The sequence below is a fragment of the Balaenoptera musculus genome, chromosome 12, assembly GCF_009873245.2.
Source record: "Balaenoptera musculus isolate JJ_BM4_2016_0621 chromosome 12, mBalMus1.pri.v3, whole genome shotgun sequence".
Taxonomy (NCBI): domain Eukaryota; kingdom Metazoa; phylum Chordata; class Mammalia; order Artiodactyla; family Balaenopteridae; genus Balaenoptera; species Balaenoptera musculus.
This window is the reverse complement of record NC_045796.1, coordinates 63,218,982-63,236,839: the sequence shown is the minus strand read 5'-3', so window position 1 is coordinate 63,236,839 and position 17,858 is coordinate 63,218,982. Positions and strand designations below refer to the sequence as shown.

The following is a 17,858-nucleotide window of genomic DNA, read 5'->3' as shown; positions in this document are numbered from 1 at the left end:
GTAGACAGCATATAAGCCAGTCTTGTTTTTGTATCCATTCAGCCAGTCTGTGTCTTTTGGTTGGAGCAATTAATCCATTTACATTTAAGATAATTATCAATATGTATGTTCCTATTACCATTTTCTTAATTATTTTGGGTTTGTTATTGTAGGTCTTTTCCTTCTCTTGTGTTTCCTGCCTAGAGAAGTTCCTTTAGCATCTGTTGTAAAGCTGGTTTGGTGGTGCTGAATTCTCTTAGCTTTTGCTTGTCTGTAAAGGTTTTCATTTCTCTGTTGAATCTGAATGAGATCCTTGCTGGGTATAGTAATCTTGGTTGTAGGTTTTTTCCTTTCATCACTTTAAATATGTCCTGCCTCTCCCTTCTGGCTTGCAGAGTTCCTGCTGAAAGATCAGCTGTTAACCTTATGGGGATTTCCTTGTATATTATTTGTTGTTTTTCCCTTGCTGCTTTTAATATTTTTTCTTTGTATTTAATTTTTGATAGTTTGATTAATATGTGTCTTGGCATGTTTCTCCTTGGATTTATCCTGTATGGGACTCTCTGTGCTTCCTGGACTTGATTGACTATTTCCTTTTCCATATTAGGGAAGTTTTCAACTATAATCTCTTCAAATATTTTCTCAGTCCCTTTCTTTTCCTCTTCTTCTTCTGGGACCCCTATACTTCGAATGTTGGTACGTTTAATGTTGTCCCAGAGATCTCTAAGACTGCCTTCAATTCTTTTCATTCTTTTTTTCTTTTTTCTGCTCTGCAGTAGTTATTTCCACTATTTTATCCTCCAGGTCACTTATCCATTCTTCTGCCTTAGTTATTCTGCTATTGATTCCTTCTAGAGAATTTTTAATTTCATTTATTGTGTTGTTCATCATTGTTTGTTTGCTCTTTAGTTCTTTTAGGTCCTTGTTAAACGAGTCTTGTATTTTCTCCATTCTATTTCCAAGGTTTTGGATCATCTTTACTATCATTATTCTGAATTCTTTTTCAGGTAGACTGCCTATTTCCTCTTCATTTGTTAGGTCTGGTGGGTTTTTACCTTGCACCTTCATCTGCTGCGTGTTTCTCTGTCTTCTCATTTTGCTTCACTTACAGTGTTTGGGGTCTCCTTTTCACAGGCTGCAGGTTTGTAGTTCCTGTTGTTTTTGGTGTCTGCCCCCAGTGGCTAAGGCTGGTTCAGTGGGTTGTGTAGGCTTCCTGGTGCAGGGGACTAGTGCCTGTGTTCTGGTGGATGAGGCTGGATTTTGTCTTTCTGGTGGCAGGACCGTGTCCAGTGGTGTGTTTTGGGGTGTCTGTGACCTTATTATGATTTTAGTCAGCCTGTCTGCTAATGGGTGTGGTTGTGTTCCTGTCTTGCTAGTTGTTTGGCATAGGGTGTCCAGCACTGTAGCTTGCTGGTTGTTGAGTGGAGCTGTGTTTTATGTTGAGATGGAGATCTCTGGGAGAGCTTTTGCCTTTTGATTTTACGTGGAGCTGGGAGGTCTCCGGTGGACCAATGTCCTGAACTCGGCTCTCCCACCTCAGAGGCACAGGCCTGACACCTGGCTGGAGCACCATGATCCTGTCAGCCACAAGGCTGCTAGTGTTGGAGGGTCTCCTGCAGAGGCGGGGGGTGACTGTGGCTCACCGTGGGGACAAGGGCACTGGCAGCAGAAGTTCTGGGAAGTACTCCTTGGCGTGAGCCCTCCCAGCGTCTCCTCACTGTGGTTTTGATTTGTATTTTCCAGGTGATTCGTAATTTTTTCATGTACCTGTTGGCCATTTGCATGTCTTCCTTGGAAAAATGCCTCTTCGTTTCCTCTGCCCATTTTAAAATTGGATTATTTGCTTGTTTGTTTGGTTTTTTTTACTGAGTTATATGAATTTTTTGTAAATGATGGATATTAATCCCCTATTCATTACATGGTTTGCAAATAATTTCTCCCATTCTGTAGGTGCCTTTTAATTGTGCTATTGTTGCTTTTGCTGTGTAGAAGCTTTTAAGATTGATATAGTTCCACTTGTTGATTTTTTCTTTTGTTATTTGTGCTTTCAGTGTCATATGCAAAATATCAGTGCCAAGACCAATATCAAAGATCTTCCATCCTATGTTTATTTCAGGGCGTTTTATATCAGGTCTTATGTTTACTCTTTGATCCCTTTCAAGGTGATTTTTGTGAGTAGTGTAGGATAGGCCCAACTTTCTTTTCTGTGTATGGTTATCTAGTTTTCCCAGCATCACTTGTTGAAGAGACTGTCCTTTCCCCATAGACTGTACTTGGTTCTCTTGTCATGTATTGATTTCTCAAGGTGTAAAGTTAGATTGTTTCTTTGCAATTTTTCCCATTTCTTAATATCTGCATTTATTACTATAAACTTTCCTCTCATCTGCTTTTGCAGCATCCTATAGGTTTACATATGTTTTTATTTTCATTTGTTTTAAGATAATCTTTGATTCCCATTTTGATTTCTTCGTTCACCCATTGGTTGTTCATGAGTTTGTTGTTTAGTTTCCATATACTTGTAGATTTTCCAGCTATTTTGATTGTTATAAGTATAGCTGTCCCAGCTTCCTTTTGGTTTCCACTTGCATGGAATATCTTTTCATCTTTTCACTTTGAGTTTATGTGCATCCTTAAAGTTTTCTTGTTGGCACCATACAGTTGGGTCTTGTTTTTCATCCATCCAGCCACTTATGTGCCTTTTGATTGGTGAATTCAATCCATTTATATTTAGAGTAATTATTAATATGTGAGGACTTATTAATGCCACTTTATTAATTGCATTTTGGTTTTGTATTTCCATTATTTTTCTCTTTCTGCCTGCATTTGTATATTGGTTATTTTCCATGGTGGTATGCTCTTTTTCCCCCTTTTTTGTCTTTTGTGAATCTCCTCCAGATTTTTGTTTTATTGTTACCAAGGGGGTTATGTGTAAAACATCTTACACATAAAAAAGTCCAATTCAGGCTGAAAGCAACTTATTTTTACTCCCTAATGTGTCTACCATTTTGCTCCTCCCTTTATATTATTGATGTCACAATTTACCTCTTTTTTGTTGTATATTTATTAACAACTTATAGCATCTATAGTTACTTTTCCTTCTCTTTCATTTAGCCTTTATACTATTGTTGAATAGTTAACACACCATCCTACTACAGAGTTATAGTTTTCGAAGTCTGACTGTATATTTCTCAATTTGGCCAGTGTATTGTGTAATTTTGTATGTTTTCATTTGGCTGATTAGCCTGTTTTCATTTCAGCTTGAAGAACTCCTTTAAGCATTTCTTGCAAGGCAGATGTAGTCGTGGTGAACTCCCTTAGATTTTGTTTGTCTGGGAAAGCCTTTACTTTACTTCTCCTTCATATATGAAGGATAATTTTGCTAGATAAAGCATTCTTGGCTGACCATTTTTATCTTTCAGCCCTTCAAATATGTCCTTCTGTTGTCCCCTGGCCTGAAGAGTTTCTGCAAAGAAATCTGCTGATAGCCTAATGGCAGTCCATTGTAGATTTAATTCGTTTTTTATTTTTTCCCTGCCTGCCTTTAAAGTCTCAGAGAATGTCTTTTTGCATTGAGATAATAGGATTGTCTATTAGCTTTGTAGACTTGTATATCCAAGTATTTCCTCAGATTTTGGAAGTTCTCAGCTATTATTTCTTTAAATTAACTCCCTGTCCTCCCCCTTCTCTGTCTGGAACCCTGATTATTCTGATATTTGCCTTTTTGATGGATATTCATAGATCACGTTGGCTTTCTTTTCTCTTTTTTAATCTAAATTCCCTCTTCTGTCATTTCAAAATTCCTGTCCTCCAAGTTACATTTTTTTTTTCTTCCATATAGTCAGGCCTGCTGCAGATTTTCTCTATTGCGTAATACTTCAGGTCATTCATTGAATTTTCAGTTTCAGAATTTTGTTTGGTTCTTTATAATAATTTTAATAGTTTCCTTTTCTTTAGTAAAGAAAAGGAAATAAAGAAATCATTTTATTCCTGATTTCATTGAATTGTCTTTCTGAGTTTTCTTGTAACTTGTTGAGTTCCTTCAGAACAGCTAATTTGAATTCTTTATTAGTTAGATCATATATTCTGCACCTTGTAGCTTGGTTGCTGGAAAATACTGTTTTCTTTTTGTGATGCTGTATTTCCTTGGTTTTATTTATAGTTCTTGTGGATATGGGTTGATGCTGTCACATTTGAAGTAGTAGATACCTCCTTAACTCTGCTCATGCCCTCTGCATATGACATATTATCTTTATAGTGTTGATATTTGAGTTTTTTCCCCTGTGAAGCTATATCTGCTCCAGTATACTTCTTATCCCCTGTGGGCAGACTTTTAAGCTTTTATGTCTACTTGGCTTTTAACATTTCACCAGGTTGGCTGTTGGAAACCTCTTTTGTTTCTCAGAATGTGGCCACCATAGCTCAGATTTGTGGTTTCTCACTTACTGTGAGAAACCACTGACTGTGGTGGCTTGTTTTCTTAGTGGGCTCCCTGTTTACCGGCACACATTTCCGGAGGTCCACTCTGGAGTGAGCACAAGGAGCCAGCAGCACAGTGGGAGGAGGTGTGGGTGATAGCACTGAGGTGTATTGAGAGTGCCCACATACCTAGCTGAGCAGTCTCAGTGGGTGGTGTTCCGACAGGCTCATGGCTGGAGTGCTACCCCTTTAATGCTATTCGAAATTCCTTTCTTCTCTTTGCCATCATCCTCCCTTCCCTCAGTTGTGAAGCTCCCACCTTAGTACTCCAGGTGCTGGTGAAGAGAAATGGGTTTCTCCAGCCATATCCTGCCCAGCTGGGGTAGCCTGTTACCCCCTGCTTTCTTTTTCCCATGAAGGAGAGGTTACCTCCACTGGATAAATCAGCCTTGTTCAGTGTTTCCTTGGGGGAGGAGCAGCACCAGTAAAGTGTCTCATAATTCCTTCTGTTTGACCAAATTCAAGTCCTTTTGTGAAGGCTGGACTTCTGCAAGTTTTCTTTCATGCATGAGTGCCTGCCAGGGTTAGCACGTACTCAATTTTTGCCTGATAGCAGCCAGTGGGGGTCTAGGCAGATTTGCTGGCCCTGCTGGTTTGGCAGCCCTTAGAGAGGTTTGTCTGTTTCTTACTTGCTACACTGTTGGGGGAGATTCCTCACAGGTCCCTTGGAGTGAGGTGCTAGGTCCCAAAATACCCACAGAGGTGATTCATTTATGTAAGGATATCTAATTAAAAAGGGGGATATAAAGGAGGACCGTCTTATGCCACCATGTTGCTGATGTCACTTCCTATTATACTTATCATTATTAGGCAAAGAATAATTTAACTATAAAAATAGTGAACGCAAAACACTATTTTGGTCCATGGAACTATCATGCTGACCCTGGCATTTTTTTAATTGAAGAAGACAGTCAGTGAAGGCTATTTGAATTGCTATATGGTTGAATGTGCTTTGACTTCTTTAACCTTCATATTTTTCCTTTGATATAAATGGCCTCATTTTTATTTTTATTGAATTGCTCTGTGAGGTAATGATACTTTTGTATCTCACAGTACAAGCTGGGTAATTATTTGCTTTACCATTAAAGTGTCATGTATATAAATATTAGCAGTTTAACCTTTTTTTTCCTGGAAAAGAATGACGAAATTAAAATGAAGTATTAATGTTATATTTAAATTCCAACCATTATATTATAATAATGTGTCAGATAGCAGATAGAAGCCACTGATAGATATGTATCCTTTTCAAGTCTTTAAAGTATCACAGATGAGTACCTTTTTTTTAAATAAAATTTTCAAAAAACATAGTGGGGTATTCAGAATAATGGCCCCAAAGATGTACACATTCTAATGGCCAGAATCTCTGAATATATTGTCTTACAAGGCAAAAGGAATTAAGGATGCAGATGCATAATTAAGGTTGCTAATCAGTTCACCTTGAGGTGGGACTAATCTAATCATTGGAGTCCCTAGAAGTAGAAGAGGGAAAAGAGAGAGTCAGAGATAAGTGATCTTAAAAGGACTCAGCTTGCTCTGCCTGCTTTTGAAATGGGGTTAGAAAAGTCATGAGCCAAACAATGTGGTGTCTTCCACAAGCTCAGAACAGCAAGGAAACAGCTTCTTCCTTGGAGCCTCTAAAAAGGAATGTAGTTCAGTGCAACCCCTTGATATTAGCCTAGTGAGACCCATGTCAAATTCTGACCTATAAAACTGTAAGATAATACATTTTCATTGTGTTAAGCCATTAAATTTGTGTTCATTCGTTGTGGTAGTAATAGAAAACTAATACACTTAGCAAAACATAATTCATTCTATGTCTTTAAAATTATCTTCCCTTTCCTTCAGTTTAGCACTAAATACTTACTGCGTTTCTACCGTGTCCCAACCTTATGTTAGATTCTAGGGACAAGAAGAAGAAGAAGTCGCATATCTTGGACTTCCCTTTGTTTTCTTCACTGGTACTTCAAAAGCACTAGATGGAAACTAATATTAGAATATTTTCTGAAGGTGGAAATTATCAGTTTTTACAAGGCCATAATTATCTCTATATCTCCTGCCTTTAAAATTTGTACATAAAAGTAGAAGAAATAGAACTTACAGTAAGATGAATTAGATTTTTGACGTTTAAATTAACATCTAACACAATGTCATAAATTTTCCTGTTAGAGTAATTGTATTAAGTTTAAAATGCATATTTATAAATGCAGATTGGTGATAGTTTCATATTGCTATAGATAACTGAGTTTAGTTCTACTGATTGCTTTATCTCTTGGGAGTGTGCTGGGTTTTTCTTGTTTTTACGTATGCCTTGTAATTTTTTCTTGAAAGCTTGTTGTCTTTTGTAGGTCCATAGAGACTGTAGCATGTAGCTTTCATCTCTGGAAAATGGACATGCCTCTCTTTCTGCTAAGAACGTAATATGGGCATTTCTCACTTCATTTGTTAAGAAGACTGTACTATCGCCATTGACATGTTCTTCTACTTTTATCAAAAATCCAATGACTATGTATATTTGTTTGGGTTTATTTCAGGACTCTATTCTGATCTGTTGATTTAATATGTCTATCCTTTCATCAGTACCACCCTGTCTTGATTGCTTTAGCTTCCTGAAGTCAGGTAGTATGATTCCTCTTTGTTCTCTTTCAAAATTGCATTGGCTATTTAATTCCTTTGCCTATTCATATCAACTAGTCCGTATCTTTAAAATATCCTGGTGGAATTTAGAGTGGGATTGCCTTGAATATATAGATCAATTTGAGGAAAGTTGACATTTTAAAAATAATAAGTTACCACTATTGAACAATAACAAGTTAAATATTCCATTCCCTAAACGTGATGTATTTTTCCATTTATACAGGACTTTAAATTTTTTTTAACTTTCTTTAGATTTTTATAATTTTCAGTGTACAGATTCTGTACATATATTTTTACATTTATTTTAAGTATATTTTTGGGGGGTGTTATTATAAATGATACTATTTCTTAAATTTTTATTTTTTTGCCCATCAAAAGTGTATAGAAATACTATATATTTATATCTATATCTTGTATCTTGTGATTTTGATAAACTCAGCTTATTAACTCTAGGAGCATTTTTCTGGATTCTTTGTGTTTATAGACAATTGAATGCAAATAAAGACATGTTTGTATCTTCCTTTCTAATCTGTATACCTTTGTTTCTTTTTCTTGCCTTATGGCACTGGTTTGGACTTCCGATGTTATGTAGATATAAGTGGTAAGAGAAGAGGATATACTTGACTTGATTTTGATCTTAGGGGAAAAGAAGTCTTTCTTCATTAAGTATTATATGAGTTCTAGGGTTTTTTTAATGTCATTTATCAAGTCAAAAAAGTTCACTTCTATTACTAGTGCTGAGAGTTTTACCATGCTGAGTTTTATCAAATGCTTTCTTTCTGTACCCATTGATAAGATCTTAAAATTTTTTTTTTCAAATTCTTTTTATTCTGGTAAAATACACATAACATACAATTTACCATTTTAACCATATTTAAGTGTACAGTTCAGTGATATTAAATACATACATAACACTGTAAACCATCACCCCCATCCATCTTCATAACTCATGTTCATAACTGAAACTTTACCTATTAAATGATAACTCCCTATTCCCCTCCCCCCACCTTTGGCAACAATCATTATACTTTCTGTCTCTATTATTTTGTATCTAAGCACCTCATATAAGTAGAATCATACAGTATTTATCTTTCTGTGACTGTTTTATTTCACTTAGCATCATATGGGTTCATCCATGTTGTAGCATATTGCAGAATTTCATTCTTTTTAAAGATTGAATAATATTCCATTGTATGTAGATACCACATTTTGCTTATATATTCATCTGTTGATGGACACTTGAGTTGCTCCCACATTTTAGGCATGTGAATAATGCTACTATGAACATGTGTACAAATATAAATATCTCTTCAATAACCAGACTTCAACTTCAATTTTTTTAGTTATATACTTAGATTGGAATTACTAGATTACGTGGTAATCCTGTGTTTAATTTTTTGAGGAACTGCTCTACTGTGTTCCACAGCAACTGTACCTTTTTACAGACTTACCAACAGTGCACAAGGATTTCAATCTTTCCACATCCTTGCCAGCAATTGTTTTCTGGTATTGTTTTTTTTTTTTTAATAGGAGCAAGCCTTATGGGTGTGAGGTAGTATCTCATTATAATTTTGATTTGCATTTCCCTAATGATTAGTGATGTTGAACATCTTTTCATGTGCTCATTGGTCATTGAATATTTTCTTTGGAGAAATTTCTGTAAGTCCTTTGCTCATTTTTAGTCTGGTGGTTTATTTTTTTTTATTGTTGAGTTTTAAGAGCTCTCTCTATACTCTGGATGTATTAATCCCTTGTCAGATAAATGATTTGCAAATATTTTCTCCCATCCTGTGGGTTGCATTTTCACTCTGTTGATAGTGTCTTTTGATGCACAAAATTTTTAAATCTTCATAAAGTCCAGTTTATTTATTCTCTATTTTGTTACCTGTGCTTTTGGTGTCATATCCAAATAATCATTACCAAATCTGCTGTCAGGAAGATTTTCCCCTATGTTTTCTTCTAAGAGTTTTGTAGTTTTAGGTCTTACATTTAGATCTGTGGTCCATTTTGAGTTAATTTTTGTGTATGGTGTTAAATAAGGGTCCAACTTAATTCTTTTGCATGTGAACATCCAGTTTTCCCAGCACCGTTTGTTAAAAAGACCGTCCTTGCCCCATTGAATGGTCTTGGCATCTCTGTCAAAAAAGATTTGAACATATATGCAAGGGTGTATTTCTGGTCTTTATTTCTATTCCATTAGTCTATATGTCTTTATGCCAGTACCACACTATGTTGATTACTGTTGCTTTGTAATAAGTTTTGAAATCAAGAGGTATGAATCCTCCAATTTTGTCCTTTTTCAAGATTATTTTGGCTCTTCAGGATCACATGAAATTCCATATGAATTTCAGGATGGGTTTTTCTATTTATGCAAAAAATGTCATTGAGATTTTGATAGGGATCACATTGAATATGTAGATCACTTTGAATAGTCGTGACATTTTAACAAAATTAATTCTTTCAATCCATGAACATGGGACATGCTTGCATTTTTCGTGTTGTCTTTAATTTCTTTTAGCAATGTTTTGTAGTTTTCATTGTACAAGTCTTTCACCTCCTTAAGTTACTTCATAAGTATATTTTCCTTTTTGATGCTATTGTGTTTGAATTGTTTTTGAAATTTTCAGATTGTTTGTTGTTATTGTATAGAAATGAAACTAATTTCTGTGTGTTAATTTTGTATTCTGCAATTAGGATTAATTCACTTATTCTAATTATTTTGTGTATGTGGAATCTTTAGAGTTTTCTGCATATAAGATCATGTCATCTGCAGAGAAAATTTTACTTCTTTCTTTCCAGTTTGGATGCCTTTTATTTCTTTTTTTTTTCCTAATTGCTGTCTAGAACTTCCAGTACTGTGGTAAATGGAAGTGGTGAAAGTAGACATCATTGCCTTGTTCTTGATGTTAGAGGAAAAGCTTTTAGTCTTTCACTGTTGAGTATGCTGTTCACTGTAGCTGTTTCATCAAAAGCTTTTGTTATGTTGTGGTATTTTTTTTTCTATTCCTAGTTGTTGAGTGCTTTTATGAAAGAGTGTTGAATTTTGTCAGATGCTTTTTCTGCATCAATTGAGATGACCATTTATTTATTTTTCCCTTCATTCTGTTAATGTGGTATATTACATTGATCAACTTCCATTTGTTGTATCATCCTAACATTCCAGGAATAAACCCTACCTAGTCATGATGTGTAACCCTTTTAGTATGCTGCTAAATTCAATTCGCTAATATTTTTTTGAGGAGTTTTGCATCAGTATTCATAAGGGATAGTAGTTTGTACTTTTCTTTTGTCTTTGTCTGACTTTGGTATTAAGGTAGTGCTGACCTTATAGAATGAGTTGGGAAATATTCTCTTCTCTTTGGTTTTTGGAACAGTTTGAAAAGGATTGCTTCAGTTCTTCTTTAAATATTTGGTAGAATTCACCCATGAAGCCATCTGGTCTAGGGCTTTTTTTATGGTCAGGAGATGTTTGTTTATTGATTCAATTTCCTTAATAGTGATAAGTCTATTCAAATTGTTTATTTCTTCATAATTCAGTCTGGGTAGGTTTTGTGCTTCTAGGAATTTGTCCATTTCATCTAGGCTATCAAATTTGCTGTGTAAAATTGTTCCTAGTACTCTTTAGTTATCATTTTGCTTCTGTAGAATCAGTAGTAATATCCTCACTTTCATCTTTGATTTTAGTAATTTGTGTCTTCTCTCTTCTCCTCTTAGTTCATCCAGCTAAAGATTTGTTGATTTTGTGATCTCTTCCAAAAAACAAATTTTGATTTCATTGATTTTCTCTATTGTTTTTCTGTTTTGTGTTGCATTTATATCTGAGCTAATCTTTTATTATCTCTTTCCTCTGCTAGCTTTAGAATTAGTTTGTTCTTTTTCTAGTTCCTTAAGTTGTAAAGTTGTTTATTTGAGATTTTCCTTGTTTGTTAAATGTAAACATTTACAGCTATTTGTTTACCCTTTAGCATCACTTTGGCCACATCCCATAAGTTTTGGTATGTCATGTTTTTGTTTTATTCATCTCTTAAGTGTTTTCCAATTTCCCTTGTGATTTTTTCTTTGATCCATTGACTGTTTAATCTTTAGTGTTTAATATAGTTACTTATATGGATTGATTTTCAAATGTTGAATCTCATTTTTTATTCCTAGAATAAACCCCATTTGGTGATGATTTATTATCCTGCTTCTATATTGCTAAATCCTGTTTGCTCATCTTTTTAAAGGATTTTGTGTCCGTTTTCATGTGAGATGTTTGTCTGTGGTTTTTCTATTCTTGATGTCTTTGTCTTTTGTCCTCAGAGTAGGTTATGACCTCATAAAATTAGTCAAGATGTCTTCCCTCCTGCATTTTCTGGAAGAGATTGAGTAGAGTTGGTTTTTTTTTTTTTTCTTACCTATTTGATAGAATTCACCTGCGAAATCCTCTTGGGCTGGTGATTTCATTATTTTTTTAACTACAAAATAAATTTTATTAATAGACATAGGTCTGTTCATGTTATCTATTTATTCTAGAGTGAGTTTGGGTACTTTTATGTCTGAAAGAACTGGTCCATTTCATCTAATTTGTTAGTTTTTTGGGCAAAGAGCTGTGTGTATTATTTTTCTTATGCTTTTAAAGTATATGGCATCTATATAGATGCTGCCAAAAGATTTCTGTTTCTTTTCTCCTTTTTTTCCTGTCAGTATTTATAGAGTTTGATTATTATTGTTGACTCTTTCAGGGAACCAACTTTTGGTTTCATTGATTCTCTGGAAAAAGAATGTGTTCTGCTGCTGTTGAATGGGCTATCTTATAAATGTCAATTAGTTCAAGTTCTTGATAGTATTGTTCAGATCTTCTTTATCCTTTCTGATTTTCTACTTGTTTTATCAGTTACTGATAAAGCAGTTTTGAAGTCTCCAAGTAGAATTGTGGATTCATCTATTTCTCCTTTCAGGTTTGTCAGTTTTTGCTTCATATATTTTGAAGGTCTTTTTTTAAGTACATAGACATTTAGGACTATTATATCTTTGGGGATAACTGAGTCCTTTGTTATGAAATAATCCCTCTTTATTGCTGGTAATATTCTTTGTTTTGAAGTCTACGTTGTCTCACATTGCTATAACAACTCCAGCTCTCTTTGATTAATGTTTGCCTTGTATATCCTTTTTCATTCTTTTACCTTTAACTTATCTTTGTCTTTATACTTAAAGTGGTTTTCTTGGACACAACATATGGTTAGGTCTTGCTTTTTTAAAATCCAATCTGAAAATTCTGTCTTTAAATCAGTATGATTAGACTGTTTGCACCTAATATGATTTATTTATATAGTTGGATTGATTGAAATCTACTATCTTTTCAGTCTCTTCCTATTTCTTTTTTTTTTTTGATGAAAGTTCCTAATAATGCAATTGACAAGGAAATTTAGTTATTTCTGAGATATACATTTTAAAGTAATAACTAGAATTATGACTTATAACACTATACCAGAACATATAAGATTTCTAGGAATTTCATACTTTTTATGATTACATTTAGTGTCTACTATTTGCTTAGTATTTATTTTTTTTTTCTTTTTTAGTTGATAACCTAAGGTTTACAAAATATACCTTTATGTGTAATGAGTCTACTTGCAAATAATACATGCTTCATATGTAGTATAAGGACCTCACCACAGTATATTCCCAGTTCTTCCTTCCCATACTTTTTGCTAATGTTGTCATAATTCTTCTGTTAGAAAAGGCACTATACACTACTCCTATTATAGACCAGAGCTTGGCAAACATTTTCTGTGAAGGACCAGGTAACAATAAATATTTTTTATTTTTATGTACCACATTGTTTTTGCTACCGCTCAATTCTGCCACTGTAGTGTAAAGGTAGCCATAAGCAAAGTGTAAACAAAGGTGCAGAACACTTGCCTTGCAGAGGTCAAGATTTGGTTCATGGGCAATGTGTTGCTGACCACAGCTTCAAACATTTGGTCATGTTATAAAGCAATTAAAAGTAAAAGAAAAAGAGTGTTTATTTTACCTTCATTTATTACATTTCCAATGTTCCTCATTTTTTAGAGTAAATCCAAGTGGATGTTTGGTATCACATTCATTCTCCCTCAAAAATTTCCTTTACCATTTCTTGTAGTACTGATCTGCTTGCAATGAAGTTTTTTACATTTTGTTTGTATCTTTTATCTGAATGATACTTCATCTGCTACAGAATTCTCAATGGGCAGATTTGGGGATATTTTATTTGTTTTTTTTTTGGAACTTTAAAAATATTATGCCATTGTCTTCTGTCTTTCATGGTTTCTGATGAGAAGTATGCTGTAATTTTTAAACATCTTTTTATATCTTAATTTTCCTGCATGTATCTGTCTTTTTTCTCTGACTTTCTATGCAATGTTTTTTTCTTGGTTTTTGATTTTTAGCAGTTTTAATATATTTTTGGTTGTTTTTTGGTATTTAGCCTTCTTCATGTTCTCTGAGCTTCTTGAATTTCTTGCTTTGTGTCATTAACTTTGCAAAATTCTTAGCTGTTATTTCTCTTTATATACCTTTTACTTCTGAGCTTTCAATTACATGTATGTTAGAACTTTGATATTTATCCCAGAGGTATTGGATGCATTGTTTATTGTTTTTTGCCCCCAATCATTTTTTCTAATTACATTTCTGTTACGATAATTTCTTGTGACATACTTAATTACCTGACTCTTTCCTCAGCTCTGCTGTGTCTGTTCATAGTCTGTTGAAGGCATTCTTCATCTCTTTTAATGTTTTTTTCATTTCCAGCATTTCTATTTGATTCTTTTAGTTTTCATCTCTCTGCTGATACTTTCCACCTGACCTTACATGTTGACTATCTTTCCTATTAGATCTTTTAACATTTAATCATAATAGTAATTTTAAATTCCTTGTTTAGTGATTTCAACATCTATTTCAGATCTGAGTTGGGCTCTATTGATTGCTTTGAATGTGCATTATTTTTCTTGCTTTTTTATATGTCTTATAATTTATTTTGAAATTGTCATCCTGCGTAATTGTGTTTATGCCTGGAAATGGGCTTGCTTTCTTTCTATTAAATCTTTAGTTTGAAAGAATGTTTGAGATGTTTGAAAGAAGCACTAAGTTCCCTATATATAAAAGAAGCTATCACAAGCTCTGTTGAGGTAAACATAAACAAATTTACTTACTGTTTTACTGTCTTCTTGTTATTAAATGTCTTTTGTAATCACTTTTTGGGGGAGGTCTTACTCTGCATAATTCATTCTCTCGTGTATACTTTTTAAAACAGCCTTTTAGGTTATGAACTGAATTTATTCCCATTTTACAAATGTGAAAACTTAAGTAGACAAACTTACCTAAAGTTAAACATCTATTAGATGGCAGAATTGGGACTGGATTCTCCAGGTCTATCTGATTTCCTACCTGTGTTTTTAACTATTACCCTGTTCAAAAGCATTTAGCTTAACAAAAATATCATTGGGTATCAGTTATATTGAAGATCCTGTGGTAAGTGCTGTGGAGGGAGGATGTGATCATTATGAAGTGTTCTGCATTTAATATGCTAATATTCTAAGAATGGACTTTAAAGAGTATCCCTTTTCCCTTAGCAACTGGAGTGGTAGAAATACACAGTAATAGATTCTATTTATAAATGATACTTGGTTGACATATTTTAGAGAAACCTTTTGGGTTACTGTGAAGCATTCATTAACATTTAAATGGGCCAGTTCTCCTTAGGAGTAGGACCATCATTGGCTTGGTTCCCAGGCCATTACTTATTCAAAGCTCATGAGTGACACAGCCCAAAAGACACTGTACAAAGATAAATTGGATTGTAGAGCACAATATGGGGGTATAATTCAACATGTAGAAGTGACAATTGACTGAAACACAATAATAGGATAAGGAAGAACAGGGAACATTCTCCCCAAGCCTTAGAGTATACCTTCAGCAAGGATAGGGAGGAAGAAAAAATCACTGGATAAGAACAAGTTGGTAAGGTGTTTAGAGAATCAGAATACTGGCAATGCTGTACAATAGAACTTTCTGTGATAATGAAAATATTCTATATCTGTGCTTGCCAATACAGTAGGAAATATTACCCATCTTAAATTCACTTTCAAGCTAGAGGACTTCCCAAGCATTGTCCACCTGGGATTTAATCCACTGATTTTGAGGGCTGGTTTACTTCTAATTATGAGTAGGGCAGACTGACTTCCTTTCTCAGTTACTTCTCTGACTTCACATTTTCACTTTATTTTAGACAGGTAATTCTTTACTCTCTTCAGCTCTTTGGCTTTTGGAAGTTTTTTGTTCCCATATCTTATTTAAGAATTTGTTTTCGTTGGGAATGTTGGTCTAAGTAACCTAATCTACTATTAGAAACAGGAATCTTGTTTTTAATTTCCTCGAAGCATGCCGTGTTCATAATTTTCCTGAGCTCTATGGCATAATCTTTCTTTTGTATGTTTCTCCTTTATGTTTTCCCATGTTCTTTTTCACCATTTTTTTTTTGCAGGATTTTTTCTTAGGTCCCATGTTGAGAAAATTTTTATTGTCACTTTTCATTGGTGATGTTCTTCTTATAAGCTGGAGAAATAGGCAGCTTGAGTGTTTGATCAGTTGTCTTCAGACACTTTTCTCATCAACATTGTTTTTCCATATGACTGCTTTCTTAGGTAGCCAAAATCTCCCCTGAAGCCCCATATATTATAGATTCTTTTTTCTATCTCTTTGTGTTCTTGTTGCTATTTTTATTTTCAGATTGTGTAGGGGACAGATATCTTTTTTTTTTTTTCTGTTAACTTAACCTAGAAGTTCTGTTTTGTCTTTAGATGGGACTGCTGTTTGTACATGACATAGTTAACACAAAGTTTAAGTCTTAAAATTTAGTTCTCTGCCAGTTTCTAACCTTGCCTTTTCTGTATTTCCACATGCTTGTCTTTTGATAACATTGCATTTTCCTCCTTGTCTGAAAGAGTCTGTTAAATGATTTAGAAATTAGTACCATACTTTTAGTGGCCTCTTGCTGCTTTATGTATGTAATGAGGCTTTGGATTAGTTGATTTCAAAGATTTCCCTCTCCAGTTAGTAATTTCTTTGCAGGCTTATTGTTTCTAAAACTTTCTTTTTGTAGTTTATCAGTTTAAAAGTAAGTAGGTACTACAGGGATAAACTGTAATTTAAAAAATGTCTTGAATCTTCTGTTAAGTGATATTGATCCACACAAAAATCTGCACATAAATGTTTATAGCAGCTTTATTTATAATTGCCAAAAATTGTAAGAAACCAAGATGTCTTCAATAGGTAAGTGGACAAACTGTGGCACACTGATACAATGGAACATTATTCAGCAATAAAAAGAATGAGTTGTCAAGTCTTAAAAAGACGTGAATGAAACTTAAATGCATATTTCAGAGTATAAGAAATGTCTGAAAGTGTTACTTTATGATTCCACCTACATAACATTCTGGAAAAGGCAAAGTATATAGAGATAGTAAAAGGATCAGTTATTTTCTGGGTGATTGAGGAAGGAGAAGGAGGAGGGATTAACAAGAGGAGTACAAAGGGTTTTGAGGGCTGTAAAACTATTCTGTGTGATATTTAATAGTCGGTTCATGACATTATACATCTGGCAAAAGCCATAGAACTGTACAATACAAAGAGGGAACCCTAGTGTAAACTGTGGACTTTAGTTAATGATATATACCTACATTGGTTCATCAGTTGTAACAAATTTACCACACTAATGTAACATGTTAATACTAACAGAAACTATGTGGCATGGGAGGACGGTGAGTAGGAGAGGAGAAGATAGAAACTCTACTTTCTGTACAATTTTTCTGTAAATCTAAAACTTATTCTAGAAAGTAAAATCTACTAATTAATTAAAAGATACCGATGCCTGATAAAAAGTTTAAAGTATTGAGTATACAAAGTAATCAAATAACCATAAGTGGTATCTAAGTAAATAACAAAACAACATTATTTGAGAATATGTTTCTTTTTATTGTTAACAATTTGGTCCTTACTCTGCCGTATTGTTTTTTTTTAACAATACCTATATTTTTTACCAATACCTTTATTTTTTTAACAATACCTCATTTCTGTTCCTGTGTTTATTTTTCTTTTCTTTTTGGTTGTTTCTATTAGGTGTACTAGCCCTATCTTGGTACCCACCTGACTCAAATGATGAGAATGGAGAACCTACTGATAACTTGGTACCAGCTATTTTGGATAAAGCTCATAAATATAATCTGAAGGTATTTTATTTAATTTATTTTATTGAGATGTAATTGACATATAACATTAGATTGGTTTGTGTTCAACATAATGATTTGATATATGTATATATTGTGAAATGATTATCACAGTTAGTCTAGTTAACTTCCATCACCACACATAGTTACAATTTTTTTTCCTATGATGAGAATTTTTAAGTTCTGTTCTTTTAGCATCTTTTAAATATACAATACAGTATTATTAACTATAGTTATCAAGCTGTACTTTACATCCTGGAGGCTTACTTATTTTATAACTGGAAGTTTGTGCCTTTTTTAACTATCTTCACCCACTTCACCCACCCCCTATCTCAGGCAACTACAAATCTGTTCTCTGTATCTATGAATTGGTTGTTTTATGTTTTACTTTCTGTGGGGTTTTTTTGTTGTTGTTGCTTTGTTTTGTTTTTGATTCCATATATAAGTGAGATCATATGGTATTTGTCTTCCTCTGACAGACTTATTTCACTTAGCATAATGCCCTCAAGGTCCGTTCATGTTGTCACG

The 17,858-nt window shown here is 33.9% G+C and overlaps 1 protein-coding gene across 2 annotated transcripts in view; it reads left to right on the top strand.

The window, feature by feature from the left end:
• MANEA (mannosidase endo-alpha) overlaps positions 1-17,858 on the top strand; it is a 72,120-nt gene that overhangs the window by 15,284 nt on the left and 38,978 nt on the right. For both annotated transcript variants that reach the window (XM_036871894.1, XM_036871895.1), the window contains exon 3: positions 17,224-17,333. In XM_036871894.1, the coding sequence (XP_036727789.1) occupies positions 17,224-17,333 (110 nt within the window). The remainder of the gene's footprint in view (positions 1-17,223; positions 17,334-17,858) is intronic.